This window comes from Prenolepis imparis, unplaced genomic scaffold (assembly GCF_030444845.1).
Source record: "Prenolepis imparis isolate NDT839.2.m4 unplaced genomic scaffold, iyPreImpa1.0 SCAF_10, whole genome shotgun sequence".
NCBI lineage: Eukaryota > Metazoa > Arthropoda > Insecta > Hymenoptera > Formicidae > Prenolepis > Prenolepis imparis.
Window position 1 is genome coordinate 1,454,384 of NW_028141168.1, and position 23,295 is coordinate 1,477,678.

Consider the following 23,295-nt stretch of genomic DNA (forward strand, 5'->3'; position numbering starts at 1 on the left):
CATACGAATATGCGTATGGTATATACCCGTCGTATACGGCGATATATGGCACGTATACCGCCGCGCCGAGCGCGCCCGATGGCTGCCGAATCCGGCCGAAGCCTACCGCCGCGGCAAGTACCGTTATCAAGCTGCCGCAGATCTAGCTCCGAGCGGGTATAAAAGGAGCCCTAGATCCTAGGATTGGCATTCCATCTCCCGATCCGATTCCCGTCAGATCACTAGACAACGACTCGGACTATTGAGATAGAGTGTACTCCGTCTCAGCTGAGAGGTCTCGCAGCTGTCCGTAAGGAGTCTTCCGATTCGACCGGGAAACCCGAAACAGTCGGCCAAAGGGGTAGAGTGTGCTCTGGCCTCTCTCGAGTTATCCGCGAGAACCGACTTCCGACCCGCTCGTTTTCCGCTTCCTCACCCCGCTGCAATAGACACAGTCCAGGTCGCATTCTTGCGAGAGAGGATCCTTCGTGGCTCTCTTAACGCGCCGCCCACTCTCTCGCGCCGTACACAGCGCTCACCCCGTGTGGGGATACGCACACACGTAACGCACCGCGCCCCCGACCACGCGCGCCTCGCTACACGCCCGCGGTCCGCCTTCCCGAATTTCTTTAATATAAGAAATCGCGCTTTTCCCCCGAAAGTGACCCCGCGGCCATCATTAGCGTAATCCCGACTCGCGCCTACCTACCGATACGCCCCGGACGCACTAATGGCGTGCGCGACCGATATATGTATATTATTTACCGCGATGCGTTTAGATGCCGAATATTATCTTGTATATTCTTTACCGCGATACGTTTAAATACCGAGTCTTATGTTGTATAATCTTTGCCGCGATGCGTTTAGATACCGAATATTATTTTGTATATTCTTCACCGCGATACGTTAAATACCGAATCTTATTTTGTATATTCTTTACCGCGATACGTTTAAATACCGAATATTATTTTGTTGCATATTATCTACCGCGATACGTGTAGCTGCCGAATGTTATTTTATATGTTATTTAACGAGCGATAGTTTAAATGTTATTACCCGTAGTACGTTTACTGCGTGTCTTCTGAGTATCTCGCGAGTTATTACGATACTGCATATTATTTTCCGTGCGGTGTTTAATCGCTGTACCTGCATGTGTATCATTTTTCTTTTTGTTTATTTCTTTTATTAAATAGTTTTATTAACATAAAATTAACCGCGTGTTTTGTGTCGACCTCTTTTCGAGCCCTGATCCCGACTGAGCCGTCCGACGCTCGCAAAAAGCGGCTGTTACAACTCTTACAACTCTCGGACTACAATCATGCAGAAGTTATCCAGTGCAAGGTGGAAATATCACGGACAATTTACCACTGCGGAATGCACTCGCATGTCTCCATAGTCCATAACGGAAAGGCAGATTATATCCACGAAACCGGATATACAGTGTGCCGAAGGGCATTCCAAGATGGAACATTCTCTCTCGGAGATAGCAATATCATTCACGGACTAAGAGCTAATCAGATTACTTATCATAGTCTCACCTTAGCCGGACGCACTAATAACGACGGAACCTGCAAAGGCACTCAGTACTCCGACCCTTACGGAACCTGGGACAACGTCGTTGTTCAAGCCGTCGTCAAGATCTCCTTAAGGACATCGCACGTTCCCGTACAATTAAACTCCGGAAAAATAATATTAAAATCCGGAACCATTTGTCTCTTGAGCGAAGGATTTTGCATCGATTCCGAAAACGGATACTCGTATTGGAAATCCTTGCCAACATCTGCTTGCAATTTCCATCAATATGACGTTCTTTATGAGGGTTTAGCAACTAAAATTACAGACAATTCAACTAACCCTCTTTCTCCGATTATTTATAGTCTGACTACGCAGGACGTCACGTTCGCACTTACGAAGACAAAAGAACAACCCTTGTGCGGATATACCTTATTTCGCACAGAGCACTCTAAGCTCTTTATCCTAGAGACAAAGCAAGGAGATACCTTCGCCAGCCGAGGTATCATCCCCGTGGACAACCTGGATATATTCACATATATGAATTCTAAATTCGTGTACGTGGAAAAACACATCCGACAACAAATGACTTCATTATATTATAATGTTATGCAACAAAAATGCGAATTAGAAAGACAGGTAATCACCAACGCCCTGTCTTTCGCTACTCTTCAACCAGATGAATTCGCATATCGCCTTATGAAAGGACCCGGCTATATGGCAGTTACAACCGGAGAAACCACGCACATCGTCAAATGCATACCTGTAGATGTTGTAGTAAGGAAAACAAAGGAATGTTACACGGAATTACCTGTAACTACCCGCAACACTTCCTTGTTTCTCACCCCGAAATCCCGGATAATTTCTAAATATGGAAATCAAAGGGAATGCAGTTTTGAATTACCAACTATGTACCGTATCGAGGATACATGGGTTCAATTTACACCTGAACCTCAAATCAGACAGTTACCTCCGCAACAATTAAAACCAATGACGACATTAACCTGGGATTATTTGACGCCAGGAGCCCTCGCTGTCAGCGGAATATACTCCGAAGAAGATATAGAAAAACTGAGGGATCACATTATGTTCCCCGCAGAGAAACCCGCTCTTCTAAATACAATTGCAAGAGGAATTACGGGATACTCCATTAACTCCGACGCTGTCTCCATGTATAATTTATTGGACGAAGCCTCTCTCAATAAAATTGCCGAGAGTGCCGCCTCATGAGTATGGACCGGATTTATTTCATTCGGATCCGCAACCGCTGAAATCCTTGGCATTCTAATAATTATTCGCATCATAAAAGTCTTCGTCGATACAGCTATTCACGGTTATGCCTTACATTCCGCCTATGGATGGAGCATGCATTTGGTTGGAGCCATTTGGAGCTCTCTCACTCATCTACTACTTCATCTCGCACGAGGACCTGTCGATAAGACCGATAACAAAAAACCAGCCAAGGGACCACTGTCACCTTCTGCTCCTGAAGACCTCTCCAGGGAACCTACCGTAATCATTAATGGGTTTTCAAGACCAAATGATAATGCCTCATCCAACATCGAATCAGCAACTACTAATAATGTTTCTGATATTAATTCATATCAGAATTTAAGAGATCGTTTAAAAGATCTCGAACAAATTCCTTCGAATACATCGCAATTTGTTCTTAAATAAGGGGGGAGGTGTAACGTCCCGTCATTTTCGCGAAACCATATTTTTGCGCGCTACTGTTTTTCCTGCGCCAATACTTAAAATTTAAGGATAATTAATGATTTTCCTCTTTACATATAATTGTTTAGACTAAAATCAAGCATTTATATTAGTAATTACTAACCATACCAAATCTAGGGTCTCCAGTTATCTAGTTCTAACTAGCCGCTACCAGGAACTAGCGATCCGACCAATCAAACGTCATCCGAGACCCCTGAGCGTATACTTCAACTAACCAGTTGTTATTATATGAAACTAACCCTTAGCAATAAGAATATATTTTAATCATGATTAACCCACCTATATATGAATATTCAATATTAATTAAACAATATAATAATATTATTTATGGAATCAGAAACATAATAACTTGTCGAACTTTACTTAACAATTTAAGACTTATAGTAATGAGTTTTAGAAGTATTTTTAATCACTGACAGAATTATTATGAGGAAGGTTCCATAAATCCTTATCTTGCGATGCATTGTAATGACAAGCCTGCGACAAGCATTCGATGAATTACTAAAAGTGTTCAAACACTTAATATTTTAAGATTTCATCCGTAATTATATTTACGAAGCCTTATTTCAGTCATTAAATGATTTCGATAACGAACCCAAGATTATTAAGATTTATTGAGTAAATTATTAAATGAAGAGACTTATAAATAAGGCCCAAGTGGATATAATTAAAGAGAATATTTTATTATAGAATTAAGTCAAACAAGAACAAGAAAGTCTCGATATTACGTTATGGAATCATAATTCTATAATTTAGAAATAACTTAATCTTACCCTATTGCATTAAACTCAAGTTTTATTATAAATTATCAATCATTAAGAATTCTAATTAATAACATAAAATAAATTATATAAGAAATGATTCCATAAACGTACAAATGAATATTTGGCGAACTACAAGAAACTTTAACATGTATCTATGCGCAGACCCCTCTAAAATCAGCTCACAAATCAGCAAGTAATTAAGTGCCGATCGTAGGTGACAAGCCGCTTCCGTCCGTTATCTCCCTCGCGTTATCGGATGCTAGCGTTCAAACCGCAAAAGAATAATAAATTAGACACTTCTTGGAATCGTCGCTCCTCATCTCAAGCTCACCGCCTAACTTCGATATCCGGTCCAGATTATCTAAAACTCGTAAATTGATAGTTAACACCTAGAGCGCTCGCTCCTGCGGGTCACCGTATCGTGACCTCTTAGTACAATTTATTGTGACATATTCCAAGAAAACGTCTTTCTTAGAAATCCCCACCAAAAGGGAACTGCACACGACACTCAGATTTTTCTCGATTTGATGGGTATATAAACCCTTAATTCTTAACTTCATTGCGGCATACCATCATTAGCATCTCACCGTAACTCTACGGCATCTCATTATCGAGATCCCACCGTAGCTCTACAGTACATCATTTCTGTAGCCTTACGATACTCTGTATAAAGTCACGCGTTTGCCGTCAACTGCGTCGACATACCCGATTTGTTAGTCGCGCATAGAATTATAAAGTAAAAGTTAAATAAAGAACTCTTGTGCTTCAAAATTCGAATACGTTGATTTTGCCAAACATCCCGCGACCGAGGTCCTAGAGAAGGGAAGAAGGCGAACGAGCGTATTACGATCCACAGCCTGAAGTTCACAGTCTATCACAAGGTAAGTACTTATAATTACCCAGACTATTTAACACGCCAATTTTAATTCTAAGTTGCGCTAGACTGACAATTCTCTTTCAATCACTACCTTCTCCTAAAACAAATAAACGAAATCCACTGTTAAGCACTGCATGCAGCTAACATTTTCCCGTTGTCAGTCGGTATTTATCAAATCAGAATCCAACTACCTTTCCATAATTATTCAAGGTATCAATATGAGAATTTAGCAACATTAACGTAGAAACAATACTCCTGGTATCACTCGGACGTCGTCCAAACCCGCATTTTACCTCTAGCCGTTGGACGTACTTTTCGTAGGTCCAGACGACTCTCTACCATTTCCCCAACTTCCCGTCGTTGTCGAGGCATCCATCGTACTTGCCCGATGACAAACCTCCCATCAACACTCTGCGTATCTCCATCATCGACGAGGCATCCATCGTACTTGCCCGAAGACAACTCCTCATTATCTTCTCTCACCTAATAAAAATCGATAACAGGAGAAAGATATCGCATAAGGATTCTTAAACAGAATTCCGGAACTAATTTCACTCTGGACGTGGTCCAATCCTCATTTTACCTATAGTTGCAACGCATACTTTTACCGTAAGCACACAAGCAACTCTCTGCCTTTTCCCCTACTTCCCGTCGTTGTCGAGGCATCCATCGTACTTGCCCGATGACAAAGCTCCCATCAACACCCTGAATAATTTCCATCGTCAACGAGGCATCCATCATACTTGCCCGAAGACATTCTCCGCACCCCCAGACCTTCCTTTTGAATTCATAACCATTTAAAACCAAATGAATAGACGTATCGGATATTGATATCTCACTCTCTCTAGTTCCCCTTCATGTTATCTCACAATAATCCTTATCTAACTCATTATTAACCCTTCATTCTGACCATATGACCCCTTGTAGATGAGCAACCCGAGAAACAAATAAGCGTCGAATTCACAGACGATTAAATAAATATCAAATTCATTTTATTAATTAGCCCCTGAATTATTATTATCCAGATGAATAAACAACTTCAAGGCTTAATTTGCAATACCTTTACCAATTAATAGTCAATTTGATCTATGAATATTTGAATGGTAAAATAACTTTCGATCAAGTTATAACTATTTTAAACGACATCGAAGATATCGTTAAGAGATTCGATACTCCCAACTAGTAACTAATACCCCCACTCCTGCGACCTACAACATTCCCTAAATCCGTAACTTCGGTCCTAGCTCTCGGCGTCCCAGAGGTATAGCAGGTGTAAGCAGGTTGCCTCACAAAAATAGAGAGCGCCCGTTTTCTCACTAGCTTAGGCATAGAGAGAGAGAAGGAAGATCACCCAGACGTGACAATAATAAATTTGTAAAGAATATAACCTAGATTCTTATCCTTTTATGCGCATTTAGCTGCTTATTGTCCGAGAACGTAAAAAGACTTTACAGATGAAAATTTTCTATGCAGTTTAATTAAAAAATAACAGAAACAGAAAAAGTGAATAATTACAACACCTAATATTGTAAATGCAGGAAAATTAGGTAAGATATGTTTTCTGTAATAATATATATATATATAATATATATATATATATACTAAATATAAACACTTATGTAATTGTAATTCATATTTTTATACTTTGTAAAATATTTTTGTAAATAATTATCTTTTTTTGCATGAGATATATCTAAAAAATAAAATTTTAATTTTTAGTCACATGGCAGTCAGAAAAATATTACCAGTTATAAATCATATTCTTGATGATACATCATCATCTTCCTCATCATCATCATCTTCATCTTCATCAGACAGCGAAGATGAAGTTAATATTTTATGTGATTTTCAAATGCTAAGTACATTACTTAATGAAGAGTTGCGTGAAGAGGCTATGCGACGGATTAAAATAGACAATTATGTAGAAAGTGTTATTCCCGGATATTCAAAACATGTATTCAAGGAACATTTCAGGTATAATAAGGCTAAATAATGGGTGCTTTCTTGCAACAACACAGTGCGACACAGGAGTATCATTCTATCTTTGTTGTTCACTGGTATTGAAAAAAGATAGAATACTCTGTGTCGCACTGTCGTTACTGGAAAGCACCCAATGAATAAATTTGTAATTTATTTATTTTCATATTAATTTAAATTTAAAATGGGCAAAAATGACTTGTGTTGCAATTTTCAATAATTCTATAAATATTATAATTCTAACTCATAAATATACAAACAGAATACTAATATATATTTATTATTATAGTTTATTATACAATTAAATATATTAAATATATTTTTACAGAATGTTTCCAGAAACCTTTGAAAGCATTTTATCGTTAATTGGTCCTATATTAAAAACAACTAATAGAGCAAGTGGTAGAAAACCCATTGATGCAAAAACTCAATTTCTTGTTGCATTATGATATATGTCAACACCAGATTCCTATAGGTATGTATAAATATCGAAAATAAACATTATCATTATTAGTAATTAGAATGATAATGATCAAATATTTAGAATATTATTATTGTATTCTGTTTCAGATCTGTTTGCGAAAAGTTTGGTATTGGAAAAGCTACAGCTTTTAGAGCTCTAAGACGTGTTATTTATGCTCTCTATTGTTTGGCACCTAGAGCGATTCAATGGCCTAAATATCAACATGCTATTAAAGTTATGAATGATTTTGAGAAGATATCTGGTTTTCCAAATGTTATCGGTGCAATAGATGGAAGCCATATTAGAATACGTGCACCTAAAATTGATTCAGTGTCATATATTAATAGAAAAGGTGATTATTCTATTATATTACAAGCTGTATGCGACTCAAACTGCATATTTACACATTGTTACGCTGGACACGTTGGCTCTGTGCATGATGCCAGAGTCTTTAGAAACTCACCTATATCAGATTTTATTGAAAGGCCTGATGAATACTTTCCTAATGACTCCCATATTATTGGGGATGCAGCATATGCAATTAATCGTCATGTCATGGTACCGTTTCGAGATAATGGATTTTTAACATTTCGTGAAAATAATTATAACTATTGTTTGTCTTCCACACGAATGGTAATAGAACGTGCATTCGGGTTATTAAAAATCCGTTTTCGTATGCTCTTAGATTGTCTACCATTATTAGGAATAGAACATATTCCCGAATTTATAATAGCATGTTGCGTATTGCATAATATTTGTACGTCCAAAGGTGATGTAATGAATGTTCTAATAGACAGATGTAATGAAAGAATACAACCCTGTTATGAAAATAATGCAATATTAGGTAATGAAAAAAGAGAAAGAATTATGAATGGATTAAGAATTAGATTACAAAATTAGATATGACTTTTTAATTTTCTTTTATTTATATCATATATTATTATAAGATATTTGTAATAACAAACACAATACTTGTAATTTAAACGACTGTGATATCACATTTCAAATAATAAAAAACTTAATAATAATTGAACTTTTATATTTATATTTTCTACCTTTCTTAAAAATATTTTGACGATAAATTAAAATAACACATGTATCATATGTATCACTTCTTAGGGCCAGTTTTTCAATAATAGTTTAAACTTAGATCAAGGTTTAAACTTTATGCAGAATTAAAACTTTAATCTAAGTTTAAACTGTTATTGAAATACCGGCTCTTTTAGTAAAAATAGTTGAGAATAATAAAATAAAATAATATCACATCACTTTTGTAACAGCAATCTTTGGTTCAAATAATGCTGATATATATATGTAATAACATTTAGTAATACTCAAACTAAACTAAAATAAAATAAAACAACTTACATATATTATTTCTTTTAAATTAAAAATTTATAATAATGCTTGCTGATAAAATAATGGAAAGGTAAACATATTCCGTGCATTATATATATATATATATATATATATATATATATAATGCACATATATATAATTGTATTATAATATACCTATTATAATACAAATATATCAAATAGTATTGTTTTAATTTTCTTTATCTTTTTCAATTAAAGATTTTAATAATCCTAACATGCCTCCATGCATTGCCATTTTATCTGCATGCATTTTCTGTTTATCTAATATTTTTTTCTCATATCGTTTTTGTTTTTCTATTTCACGTTGAGCTTTTTCTTCTCGTTTTTCTTTATCTCTTTCTTCCATAATATTTTTCAAGTTGTCCATGTAGTTGTTTAAAATTTCAACTCGTCTTTTCTTTTCAGGTGCTGTAAATATACATATTTATACAATTTATAATTGTTATAATATTAATTATTCGTATATTATATTGTATATATATATATATATATATATATATATATATATAATAAAAAATTGAACAATATTATTAAAATAAAACAGTTAATTATTGCATTCATAAAAAGTTTTAATATTTACGTTTTATGGCTGCCACATCAAACTTATTAAGTTCGTCCTCAGATGAAGAAAATGGTATTTTATTTTTAGAATTCAACAGTAAACAGGAAGATGATGAAGGACCTTCGCTACTTGCAATAGCAACAGGTTCTATATATGCTTTCTCGCCGAATATAGAATCCATTACCTATTGTACATGAAATTATTCGTTAATGAAGAAAATATTTGAAAATAAATTAAGAGTATTGTATCTGTGTGTGTGTGTGTTTGTATAGAGATAATATAAGATTGTAAAATTATTTTATTGCCTGACAGAATTGTTTAATAAAAAAATTAATATTTAGATAAATATACTAACTGAAAAAAATGCCCAAGAACTTCTGCAATTTCCTGATTTTTTATTTTGATCTTTAATATTTTTGTACATTCTTTTCAAACCTGAAATTTTGGTTGAGCATTGTAGACCTGTTACGTTTAACAATGAATTCTTTTTATTTATTTCAATTGCTATCTCAGCCCAAATTTTATTATAGCGTTTGTTTTGTGAAAATTCAGTTTGTTTATTTCTGTAAACTTCTAGTAATAAATGTACAGAATCATCACCCCAAATATAAATCTCTGAAGTATCTACAAATAATAAAATAATAGAAAAATATAAAATATGCTTCAAAATCAATAAATTATATATATATGTATATATATATATGTATATGTTTGTACATATTATATATTTCAATTATTACAGAAAACATATCTTACCTGAGTTTCTTGTATTTACAATATTCGGTGCTGTAACTTGATTTTCCTGTCCTTGTTGTTTTTTAATTAAACTTTGTAGAAACTTTTCATCTGTAAAAGACTTTGTCTTATTTTACTTAGAAACAGATTGTATTGTATACATATATGTATCTACGTTCTTTTAGAAGCTTTTTTAGTATACAATACATATTGCACACACATCTCTAATAACAATCCAGAAGATGTAAAATAAGCGCTGGATGTTCTTCAAACGTCTTTCAGACATGTGTGCTGTTAGGGATGTTTATATAATACATTCAAGAAATGTATTTAAATTATAAAAATTATTCTTAAAAGTTTTTATATTTTAATTTATTCTTTATACATGTAAATAAAGAAATGTAAAAAATGAAGTAATTACTTATTTGCATGTATTTATAAAAAATATTGTACAAACATAAAATAAATCTTACCTTTGCTTGCCCTTTCATAATCTTGTTTATTTAATATGAGAGAAACAATCTCTCCCGTATCTTCTTTAAACAATTGTACAGAAAATTCCATTATGGACCGAACTGAACTTTGCACGCGCATTAACTGCCTCACGTTCGGACTTGAAACAGCTAATGCGCGTTAAAGTGAAATAAATCTAGGGAATATGTTCATATATCTTACATTTTTTGACTGCATACGTACGTATTGTGCGCATTGTGTAAAATGAAACGATTTTTTGTCGCTTCATGCACATTACACTGAAAAGAAACGATTCTCATGCACTATGCGATCTATGCGCATAATGCGTGAATCGGAAAGCACCCCTTAGCAAGGGCCACCGCACAAGCTTTTCCGTAAGCGTTACGTTACGTTAAGTACTGACCTTAAACTTAAACTCGTACGTAACCTTAAACTTGAGTCAACGCACATAAAAAATCGTAACCGTAAGAACGTCATGTAGGAAAAGTGTGATCAGAACAGAACATCATCATATATGAGGTGAGTATATAACATATTTGATAGTAAAAAAAATTTGTAAATGATTAATTTGATAATTAATAATGTTATTAATATTAATAATTTTGTTATAATAATTCCATTTTCGCAAGTATTTTTAAGATATAGTATATAACCTCTTTTATTTTCAAATAACCATATTTATCTTTTTATTTTTAATATTATGTTCATTATTATTTACATATAATTCTAATTACATATATATATTATTCTAATTCTATTTCAGAGATACTTTAATGTTATATATTTATAAATTTCAGATAAAAATAAAGTGGTTCAAGCTGTAAAACATGGATCATCAGTATAGTTCGCCGTATAATTATAATGAAGAATGCTCAGACATGATAAACGAAGAAATTATTACTGAAACCAATTCTGGAAATGCAGTTGATATCAATAATGTTCCAGAAAAAATTGGCGACGATTATTTAATAGAACTTTATAGAGAAAGAAAATTTTTGTATGATAAAAAAAGTCGAGACTTTAAGGACAACGAATTAAAAAATAATGCCTGGAAAGAAATTTCATTGATCATGACAAAAGATAAAAATCTTGGTGAGTGAAATTTTTTGTTATAATATGATCTTAGAGATTCATTAAAACCTTACATTTTAAAGACGTCCTAATTCTTAAAACAGAAAATTTTTTAAAAGGTCTTGATTTGTAACTACTTAAAGATGAGTACGTTTAGACATTGACATTATTATATTACTATATTATGAAAATCATAGTTTTTAAAAGTATCTTATAAAACAGTTTTGGGTAGACGTTTTTAGGACGTTTTTCAGATATATTCTCTGCCATAGATTCTCAATATGTACATAATTCATTTCTTTTTTTTTTAATATTTATAAAACGATTATTCAATAAATATTATAATTTTCAGGAAATCATTACACGCCTGAGTATTGTAAAAAAAGAATGACAACTTTAAGAGAACAATATGCAAAGTTAAAAAAAGATCAAGATTTGAAAAGTGGAAATGCAGCTTGTACCAAAAAAAATCTTCCCTTTTATCACAATTATCCTTTTTACACGAATATATTCAAAGAAGACGGTCAGTGTTTTATGCATAATTTTTTACATACAAATTTTTATGTATAAATATTCATATTTACAGTTATTTTATTTTTCTTATAGAACGTTAACAAACATGAAAGAAAATGAGAACACACAAATGTCTGCTCTTAATAAAAATGCAGCTGCATGGCAGGAAGTACAAATCGAAGAAAATTATAATTTTAATGAAGCTGAACAATCTTCATCAAGCCGAGATAATATTGAAGATAAAACTGAAGATCCTACAGTCTATCAAAAACCACGTAAATTAATAAAAAATGCTGCAAAAAAAAGCAACGAGGACGATGACACTTTACGTGACCTAACTAATGCAGCTATTACTATTTGTACGCAGCTACAATCGAAGTCACAATCAAATGAAAACGTTGGTTCTAAATCTGCAGAACAATCTTTTTCAGAATTTATTGCTTTTTCCTTACAAAGAATGGAAGAGTCAGAACGCAATATAAGGCGAAACAAAATATTTCAAGCTCTCACTGCACCACTATATCAATTAGAATAATAAGATGTTTTTTTAAATTTTCCTTTTAAATGTTAAAATGTTTTTTTAATTATAAATTTTATTATTTTGTTTTTACATATGAATTATTGGTAGATATGTATGTTTTTATTTCTGATTTATGGATATATCTTTTTTAGTTTATTCTTTGTTCAAATTACCAAAGTTTAACCAAATATGTACTTAAAGTTTACGTTAAAGGTATAGATACTTAAGTGGCAAATTATTATAAGCATTTTTATTTTATTGGAACTAGTGTCAAAGCCAAAAATATTAAAACATGTTGAGTTGTTAATCTTAATAATGAAAAATATTATTTTTGTTAACAATCTGTATTAATTAAATAAGATTGTATTAAATAAGACTGCTATAAAATATTATATAAAATGTTTATTTTTCAATAAAAGTATTGTTTTATAAATTTTTACATTTAATAAAAAACTTTTAATTTATAACTCATTGCACAGATACACAGTGAAGTGCCGCTATTGTAACCATCGATGTTTTAATGAGAATATTTTATTGCTTTATCGTTTCACCTGCTGTCAATAAGTGGATTATGCTTGTTTCTTTTCTTCTTTTTTTATTTTCTCTCTCCCTCTCAATTTTTTTTTTATATAATTTTATTTCTTTTTCTTTTATTCTTTTCAGAAAAGTGTCTTTATATTAATGATTTTAAGTTACAGTACTAAAAATATCAGATTTAGTCTAATAACACTCATTTTAAAATCGTAAAAATGTCTAACAGAAAAATGTGTAAACTAAAAAAATATTTTTAAAATCATTTTTAGTGTCTGTTACATATACTATACACTTATACTACTATTACTTATACTACTTATACACTAATTATACATTCTTATACTATGTAAAATATTAATTTAACATATATATAATGGCAGAATACAAACGTGAAAATCAAGTTTCATAGTGCTAGCTTTTATTCTCGATATGTACCCCTTTGTACATAATCATATTGAAAGTCTACCTCTCCTATTGGAGAAACGAAATATTCACACAAAGCATCTCGTTGGGTGGTTGCCATTTGTGTGTTACCTTGCTCAACATCAACTATTACAGAATACATACTGTCGCCATCAGTTTCTTCTCTATACTCTTCAGTACCGTCTTTTTGTTTCTCATACATAATGAAGTTATGTAGACACACGGATGCTAATGTTATTTTGTCCGCTGTTTCGGGCAACATACAAATAGATTTATGAAAAACTTGCCAGCGATTGGCTAGAATGCCAAAGAAACTTTCAATTGTACGTCTCGCTCTAGAGTGTCTATAATTAAAAATTCTTTGAGCATTTGTCAAATTTACACCTAAATAAGGTTTCATCATTCTTGTTGTAAGTGGAAAGGCAGCGTCTCCTATAAAGAATCCTGGTATACTGATATCACTACCAGGAAGTCTGATATTATCTTTCGGCAAATTTAACCGACCATTCTCCAAATTTTTTCCAATAGCTGAAGCATCAAATATACCACCATCGCTGTTTCCTCCATAGGCACCTATGTCTACTAATTTAAATAAATATCGATGATCACAAATAGCCATCAATACAATACTAAAATATTTTTTGTAATTAAAATAGCAACTGCCAGAGTTTGGTGGACATTTTAATTTAATATGCTTTCCGTCTACTGCCCCAACAAATTAGGCATTTGCCATGTATTCCAATATCCGTCAACAATTGATTTCCACTCTTCTTCTGCTGGAACTTTCAGATACAAGGGACTCAAAGTATTAGAAATTATAGTGCAGACTTCTTTTATTATATTCCTTACTGTAGATTGACCGATTCGGAAAGAAAATGCTATTGAACTTATCGAATTCCCAGTCACAAGATATCTGTAAAGCAATAGAATTATTAAATGTATATTTATAATATCCAAACACAATATAACAAAATGATCAATATTCGATAGCTGATTAAATTTTTTTATAACAAAATTCTGAAAATATTTTTTTAAATAGATAAATTTTATCATACAAATATAAATAGAAGAGTACAAACACCTCAGAGCAATGATGAGCCTTTCTTCTGCAATGAGAGCGCGCTTGCTCTTTTTGACAAGACAAGGTTGTACTAAACGTAATATCTTGTCAAATTGCAGCATTGACATTCTGCTGTACTCTAAGAACATACGTTTGTCCTTAAATTCTTTGAGCTCTTTAAATAAATTATAGTATTCCCCTTGGTGTAATCTATTCTGATTAATTGGTCTTACCCACCATCTTCTCTTATTTTTTTTCTTTTTAATTTTATTTTTATTAAAATTATTATAGATAATAATAATAACATCAATTTCTTATTTTGATCCATTTTGCTTGAACCACTTTATTTTTATCTGAAATTTATAAATATATAACATTAAAGTATCTCTGAAATAGAATTAGAGTAATATATATATGTAATTAGAATTATATGTAAATAATAATGAACATAATATTAAAAATAAAAAGATAAATATGGTTATTTGAAAATAAAAGAGGTTATATACTATATCTTAAAAATACTTGCGAAAATGGAATTATTATAACAAAATTATTAATATTAATAACATTATTAATTATCAAATTAATCATTTACAAATTTTTTTTTTACTATCAAATATGTTATATAGGGCGGTATTCATAGTCCGTTCTCAAGGCAATGCTTAAGATCATCTTGATGAAGATCATCTTATTAAATGAAGATCGTCTTAAGACATTACGAATTCATAGTCCATACATAAGATGATCTTTATGAATAAGCTAATCTCACTACGTAGGATCGTCTTGTATGAATTATCTTTGTAAAGACTATACTTAAGACAATGCTCATCTGCATTCGGAAACTTTCGGAATAATTCTGCTAGAACAACCAATGAGAGATGGATATTCCGTTCATTCTTTTCAATGCAGTTTTATCCTCTTTTGTTGTGTTTCATGTTTCACGAAGATCCTTATATGTTCTGTGCGAAGATCTTTTCTCTTTTGTACGAATCTGGAAAAGGGAAAAGAATATAAAAAATGGCAACAGAAAATAAAAGTAAAAGTAAACATTATACGTCAGCTGAAAAAAGTTTTTTCTTACAACTTTTAAATAAATATAAACATGTAATCGAAAGTAAGAAAAGTAATGTTAACACACTTCGTGAAAAAGAAGTTGCGTGGAATAAGATTTGCGAGGAATTCAACAACTCCTCATTGATTATGCAAGAGGTAAGAAAGGATTTAATTTTTTATGAAATATGATTAGGTTATGTAGACAGGTTATGTCAGTAAAACATGAACTTAATATTATATGAATGTATGAACAATTAATATGTTAATTTGATATATATTAAATATATTAAGTTTGCTGAGATACATATCATTTTGTACATATAATATTCTTTTGTTATTATATTATTTTATTATAGAGAAGTGTACAACAGCTAAAGAAGCTATGGACCAACCTCAAACAAACTCAAAGGGACATAATAACAAAGGAAAAGCAAGCTAGATATGCTACAGGTGGAGGACCAGAAGTACCATCCACAGAACTAGATCCAGATATTGCTGTAATAACGCCCAATTTAATGGCCACAGCCCCGGTATTATTTTCATCAAACATGAATGATGATGAAATTGAAGGTAAGTTATTAAGTAAATTAATATATGTTTATGTATGTTTATATATGTTTCGTTTATTAAAAATATCTATTGTTTCATTTACTCTTTATGTAATTTTAGATCAAAGACAGATGGTACATAATATGAGTAGCGAGAGCTACAACGCAGAAGTTGAGTTTGAGCAATTAATGGTTAATATTAATAATAATAATAAGGAAAATGAAATAGAAATGATTAATAATAATGATGATAAAGAAAACAATATGGAAAATAATAATGATGATAAAGAAAACAATATGGAAACAGATTCTTTACTAAATCTAAAACGTCTTTTAAAGTCCGATTCTTCATAAAATTCGAATGGGTTGTTCGCATCGCGGATATAACGTTTTGAAACTCGTGGCGGTACTACTTCCAGATCTTCTATATCTTCAATTTCTTCAATATTAATTGCTTGAATATTCATTTTTCTTCTTTTCCTATGATTTCCCTTTTGAAATTTCCGTTTCAATAAAACACAATACCACGCATAAAATTTTTTACTAGTGATTTCAAACAAGATCACCTTAAGAGCTCATTTGACACGACTTGACGAAGGTGGTCTTTTTTGGCACTCTTTTACGTCATACAAGATTGTCTTTTTTGAGGATGATCTTTATCAAGGTAATACTTAAGGCGCAATCTTAAGATCACCTTAAGTCGCAATTATGAATCTAGAAGGCGTCTTAAGATTGTACTTGAGACGATCTTAAATATAAGAACGGACTATGAATACCGCCCATACTCACCTCATATATGATGATGTTCTGTTCTGATCACACTTTTCCTACGTGACGTTCTTACGGTTACGATTTTTTATGTGCGTTGACTCAAGTTTAAGGTTACGTACGAGTTTAAGTTTAAGGTCAGTACTTAACGTAACGTAACGCTTACGGAAAAGCTTGTGCGGTGGCCCCAACGCGTGGCCCGATAACCGTAGTTGCTAAGGTCTCGAGCGTAAGTGGGGGCCGCTAGGCGGTGAGCCTCGGAAATCGGCCGAAAAGTGCAAAACGTGGACAGCTCTGTTTTAGTTATAAGATTTCTGGAGATTTCAACAAAATCTTCAAGACCCTAAAAATTTCCTAGATAACAGCCAATCGTAATGTGAGATAAACTCCGTCAGTAAATGAAATGGTTATGTGACATACAGTCATAGGAAAATAGGACAATGTTTAATAAAAATGTAAACAATTAATTTAAAGAAAAAGAAAAGAAAAACACAGCAAGTAGAAAAATACAAAATAGACTTTAATAATTAATTGTAGCAAATTCTATAACTAATTGCACTAGTACTAATATCCACAATATAACCTATTTATTCATAAAATCAATTTATTCATAAAATTATGTAAATATATTCATAAAATTATGTAAAAGAATGTTAACAATGCTTTGATTGATAACATGTTAATTAATGTGATAACATTATTGAATAATTATCGATCTCAAAATTTGTATTCTTTTATAGATAACCTCATTTAATTCTTTTTAATGTGTACTAATGCTGTATAATGCAAATGAGTAAATTTGCTGTTGAACTAATAAAATTTTAGCAGAAAGACATGGCAACGTGGACAAAAGAAGCAGTTCAAGTTCTAATTGACGCATACAAAAATGAGCCTTGTCTATATCAAACAAGAAACCCAAATTATCATAATAAAAACTTACGTTATGAATCATTAAAACGTGTTTGTGCAATAGTTAATACTATTAGACCTAACACTATAGAAAAAGAATGCAGTATCAAATTTTATAATTTAAGAAATCAATTTAATTCTGAAAATGCAAAAGTACGAGCATCAATGAAGAGTGGTATAGGTATAGAAAATGTGAGTATTAAAATAATTTATTAGTTAAATAATTTATAGACTAAGCATAAAGATTTATATATTATTATATACATTATGTACACAAATTATAGGTATACAGACCCAATTTATGGTACTATGATAGTTTAAAATTTGTGGAGGAACATATAATTTCCAGAAAAAGCAAAGCATCACATCTACCAAATACTAAAAAAAATACGCCTGTTCATTTATCACAAGTAAGTATTTAAATATTTAAATGTGTTAAATTCCCATGATTGCCCAACTCAATGCATATTTGCAAAACTTGTTACATATTACATATTTAAACAATATAATTATATTCAATAATATGAACATTTTAACTAAAATTTTATTTTCTTACAAATCTTTCTGCATAATTAGATAAATAGAATTTTAATATTATTTTATTATATTTTATACGAATTACGAATATTTAAACATATTCCAAATATAAGATACATTCTTTAATTAATTATGTAAATATACTTGCATAGATAGAGAATCTACACATTTATATAATACAAGGATTAAATGAGTTTTATTTTCTTTTGTTATTTTGTAGCATGATTATTCAGAAGAATCGCAAGAGTTAATATTTAATGCAAATGAAATAATATTTGAAGATGATATTAGTGGCGTACATAATGAAGAGGATTTAAATTCTAATAATAATGAAGAATCACAATTATGTATGTCTTCATTACCTAATAACATAATTACTGCAACACAACCGATCTCGGAACAAACAAATTCACCATTTACAAATTTATCTAATATAAATACGTCAAATCTATCAAGATCACATTCAGCATTAAGTTCTGCACAGTCATCATCAGATATATGCGATATGTCAGAATCTGCATCTATTGTTCGTAATCCTAAAAACCGTAAACTTAAAAATGAGGATATTTATGTAAAGACAATTGAATCGATTGCAGAATCTGTAAAGATGCCATTATCAACACCAGTTACCGTTATGACAGACAGTACAGACCCTGTAGATACATGTATGAGCTTTTTGGGTTCTCTTCTTAAAAAAATACAATCTCGAGATATTCAATTGGATGTTATGAATACCTTAGTACAAACAGTTGTAAACGCTAGTGTAACGGATTTCGAACGAGCTAAGAGATAAATTAGAAAACTTCTTATAAAAAAACTGTTCCTAATATATTGTATTGTATAAGATTATTACTATTATTTTCAGTTTTTATATTTATATAAGTATGTTACATTATGATCTCATATTTTAAAATGTGATATATAGTATTCTTATATATTGTATAAGATTATTACTATTATTTTCAGTTTTTATGTTTATATAAGTATGTTACATTATGATCTCATATTTTAAAATGTGATATATAGTATTCTTATACAAAAGTTTTCTTAATATATTGTAAAGATTAAGGACTGGTTTTTCAATAATAGTTTAAACTTGGATGAAAGTTTAAACCCTGCGCATATGTGTTTGCGCAGAGTATAAACTTTTATCTAAATTTAAATTATTATTGAAAAATTGGCCCTAAATATTAATATTTTCAGTTTATATATATATGTACATGGATATATTTATATATATCCAAGCTTTTCGTTTTTATTTTGTTCTATTTTTATTACATTGGATATATTGTTGTATAATATCCGTGTTTCAGTAATAAATAAACAAGTTTCAATCGAAATAATTGTCTTGAATATTGAGGAATGGAATAAAGTATCAAAGAAAAACTTTATTTTTTACAAAAGTGATTACATATATTAATATATAAAAGTAAAATTAAAAATTAAGAATATAAATACAATTATTTTTCAATATATATATTTTGCCATGGTATAGCTCCTACTGTATTGAAATATGTGCAGAAATAATCTCTGATAGTAGCAGCACTATCAGTGCAACGATTTCCGTATTGATATGATATACTCAAGAAGATTAGAGACCAGGAGACCAAACTCCCGTAAAATACTGTGGTGGGGGTAAGTCAAAATATGGTCGCATTTCATGGGCGCTGTACACGGTAATTGTCGTCGGCCAAGTCATGAACTACGCGTGCTGGACTGTCGTCCAACATAATCTCGCCAAAGTTAGAAATTATGTTTACGTTGTTTGTTGTGAACCGTTGTGTCAAAAAAAAAGTGAAAGTGTGTTGTATTGTAATGAACCGTTGTCAAAAAAAAAAAAAAAAAAAAAAAAAAAGTGAAGTCATGTCTAACGTGTGTTGTATTGTGAATTGTGGCAGTAAATATCCCAATTTGGGTCCGAATAAAAGGACGCTATTCGGATTCCCGAAGGTAAGTGTATTTGATTATGAAAAAATGAATAACAATCATTTTCTCAAGAAAACATATAATCAGTTTGATTTTTTCACTTTTCAGGATCCTTATGAAAATCAAATCTGGATTGATAAGGTTTTTCTGTTTTTGAAAAAGGAAAATGCTACTAGAAAATATTTACGTATTTGCGATAAACATTTCAAGGACAGCGATGTTGAGCGGACTTTCCAAACTGTCTTGAAGGATGGAACAATAAACGAAATACCACGTGAAAAATATAAATTGAATAAAGGTAGTGTACCATGTATTTTCGATGTCCATCAAGATAATTTTGAAGGAGAGTCCATGGATACAGGAGACGAAAGTTTATCTGTAAGTTGGAAATCGGTATAAATTATGCTTCGAAAATATATTTGAGATAAAATATTCTCGACATAAAAAAAATGGAAATTTTCAGTTTTCTACTCCGTTTCAGGACGCACTACCTACCCAAGAGAACGAAGCAATAGAATATACCATCGAGGCATTGAAAAGAGACTTTGAAGCTCCAGAGCATTCCAGTGAGACAATTGAATGGGGAAAAGGGTTATTACCTGATGGCATCATTCTTTTTTACTGCGGTGATTCTGGGAAATATACAAGGAAAACGTTAGTAGTGAAAAAGGACATGAGCGTAGAGGTAATTTTTATACCTGATCCATAATAAAATAAAATTGTATTAACTTCGGTAATATTTCACAAGTATAATTGAAAAATTTTCACTTTTAGGTCCGACTTGTGGATGAAGTTGTCAAGTTAAATATAGCGGACAAAGTTCATTGTTTTCAAGATCTTTCGTTTGCTATGAGAACTCTCAGCAAAAGTCGTATATGCAGTGGACCCGATCATGACACTCCCTGTACTTATGGTTTTGTTGAATCAACGTCGAACCCGAACAGTCAGAGATGCGACTCATGCCGAGTACGACGCCGGATCAAAATTCATAACGAAAGGAGGAGAGCGAAACGCTATAATGTAAAACAATACAAAACGAAAAAAGTAATTAAAAATTTGAAACAACAAAACAGTCGCATGAGAAACTACGTAAGTATTATAAAACCATGCGATTAAAATATCAATAAGTTTTTATTTCTTTATAACGTTTTGATTATATTTCAAATTACAGATTACAAAAAAAGAAGAAATCATAGAGGAGTTGCATTCTCGTTGTGCTGCACTATCTGACAGAACGGTTGAAGATGCCATTAAAAACTACCCGAAAGTGCAGCAAGAAGCTATAAGATCTTGCTTGGCTGCCGCGAAATGTAAGGGTCCCAATGGAATACGATACACAAACGATTGGATATTAGAGTGTCTACTAATTCGTATTAAGAGTCGTAAAGCATATGAGCACTTGCGGAAACACCAGATTCTTCAACTACCGTCGATCAACACCCTGACTAAGTACTTGAAGAACCTGAAGGCTTCGTACGGTTTCTGCTCACCAACTTTCCAGCTTTTACGGATGAAGGCTGCAGCCATGCAACCGGAAGATAAGCGAGGTTTGTTTGAAACTTTACATGTATGAGTTTTTTCCTCATATATATATCTGTTATCCGTTACCAATTTTTCCATTTATTCTAACAGGTACGCTGGTGTTGGATGAGATGCAACTGAGCGAAGGAGTTCATTTCGATCGAAAAGATATGTTGTTCAAGGGATTTACAGACTTGGACAAATATACGCCCGAAGATCAGAAAAATAAACGCGGTGATCACGCCTTAGTTTTTCTTTTTCAACCGTTTCGCGGCAAATGGGTTCAGACAGTGGGAGCATTCTTGAGTAAAGGGGTCTGCTGTTGCCAACAGCAGGGTTCTGAATAAATTAATATTGGAGTGCGTTATTTTGATGGAAAATGCAGATTTTCATGTCGATGTCGTGACAACAGACGGAGCCTCATGGAATCGTTCCATGTGGAAGTTGTTCGGCATCGAAGGATCAAATTGTTGTTGCAAGCATCCTTACTCAGTCGATGTCGATTCACCATTACGAAAGTTATGATTTTGCTCCGACTTTTCGCATTTGATTAAGCTTTTGAGAAACCTCATTATATCTATAGCTGCGATATGGGTAATTTCCAATTTAATTATTTTCATAATAAGTTTACTATTCTCATCGCTTTTGAAATAATTTAGACGACTGTTATTTTTTTTGTCTGTTATTTAGACTCCTGACGGTATTGTGAGAAAGAGACATTTTGAGGCAGTTTTAGATCTTGATGGAGGAAAAAAAAGTTTCGGATTGAAAAATGCCCACAAATTGACCCACCATCACCTCAATCCAAAGTTTTATCAAAAAATGAACGTTGCTATGGCCTTTCAGGTAAACCTTCAAACTACAACCTCTGGTTCCCAACATGATGTTTAAAAATACTAATATAGAATGTGAATTCTTCTCAGGTATTCTCACTGGAAGTTGCTGCCGTAATGGATCTATATAAAGAAAAAGATGAAAGACTGAAAGATTCCGAGCCGACCATAGCGTTTATCAAGCGGGTTAACAAAGTCATTGTGGCAATGACCTCTCGCAGTCCTATTGGAGCATTAAAACCGGATAGCGAAAGTTCTAAGGTACGTGATGCTATTATTGTTCAATTTCGATCTGAAAATAGAAATAGAAAAAACAATAATATCTTTGTTTACAATTTCCGCATACAGGCCATAAGTGACTTTCAGGCGTATTTGGAGGAATGGTACGACAAAGCTTTGGAAAATTATTGGAAGTTCTTGTCCCCTGGGACATATCGGGGATTTCAATTGACTTTGAAAAGCACAATTGGAGTCACGACGTATTTGACAGAAAATTGTGGATACGAGTACCTGATGACTTCACGTCTGAATCAAGATGCTCTAGAGGTAAGCGACTCTAAAAATTGTTGAATTCATCACAACTAAACTAAATTTACGATAGAATGCTTCAGTATTTTTTTTTC

The 23,295-nt window shown here is 32.1% G+C and overlaps 3 protein-coding genes and 1 long non-coding RNA gene across 11 annotated transcripts in view; 1 reads left to right on the forward strand and 3 right to left on the reverse strand.

Annotated features, from left to right (window-relative positions):
• Positions 1-23,295, reverse strand: part of LOC145941602 (uncharacterized) — a 296,529-nt gene that overhangs the window by 190,321 nt on the left and 82,913 nt on the right. The window contains exon 5 of one of the 8 annotated variants that reach the window (XM_083047766.1): positions 15,409-15,568. The exons of the other annotated variants lie outside the window; for them this stretch is intronic. Within the exon in view, the coding sequence (XP_082903892.1) occupies positions 15,528-15,568 (41 nt within the window). The 3' untranslated portion in view covers positions 15,409-15,527. Of the gene's footprint in view, positions 1-15,408; positions 15,569-23,295 lie in introns of those variants that run through there. 8 annotated transcript variants of the gene reach the window in all.
• Positions 8,830-9,717, reverse strand: LOC145942315 (uncharacterized). Its single transcript, XM_083048919.1, has 3 exons — positions 9,603-9,717; positions 9,266-9,431; positions 8,830-9,093 (listed from the first exon to the last, which is right to left on the reverse strand). The coding sequence occupies exons 1-3, from the start codon at positions 9,669-9,671 to the stop codon at positions 8,855-8,857; spliced, it is 474 nt and encodes a 157-aa protein (XP_082905045.1). The 5' UTR covers positions 9,672-9,717; the 3' UTR covers positions 8,830-8,854.
• Positions 9,677-10,966, reverse strand: LOC145942092 (uncharacterized). The gene is made up of 4 exons (XR_014426306.1): positions 10,456-10,966; positions 10,004-10,093; positions 9,819-9,871; positions 9,677-9,709 (listed from the first exon to the last, which is right to left on the reverse strand). It is a non-coding gene; the product is annotated as an uncharacterized LOC145942092 (long non-coding RNA).
• LOC145941601 (uncharacterized) lies at positions 10,829-12,744 on the forward strand. The gene is made up of 4 exons (XM_083047759.1): positions 10,829-10,975; positions 11,254-11,548; positions 11,880-12,050; positions 12,134-12,744. Exons 2-4 carry the CDS (start codon positions 11,284-11,286, stop codon positions 12,139-12,141), a joined length of 444 nt encoding a protein of 147 aa, XP_082903885.1. The 5' UTR covers positions 10,829-10,975; positions 11,254-11,283; the 3' UTR covers positions 12,142-12,744.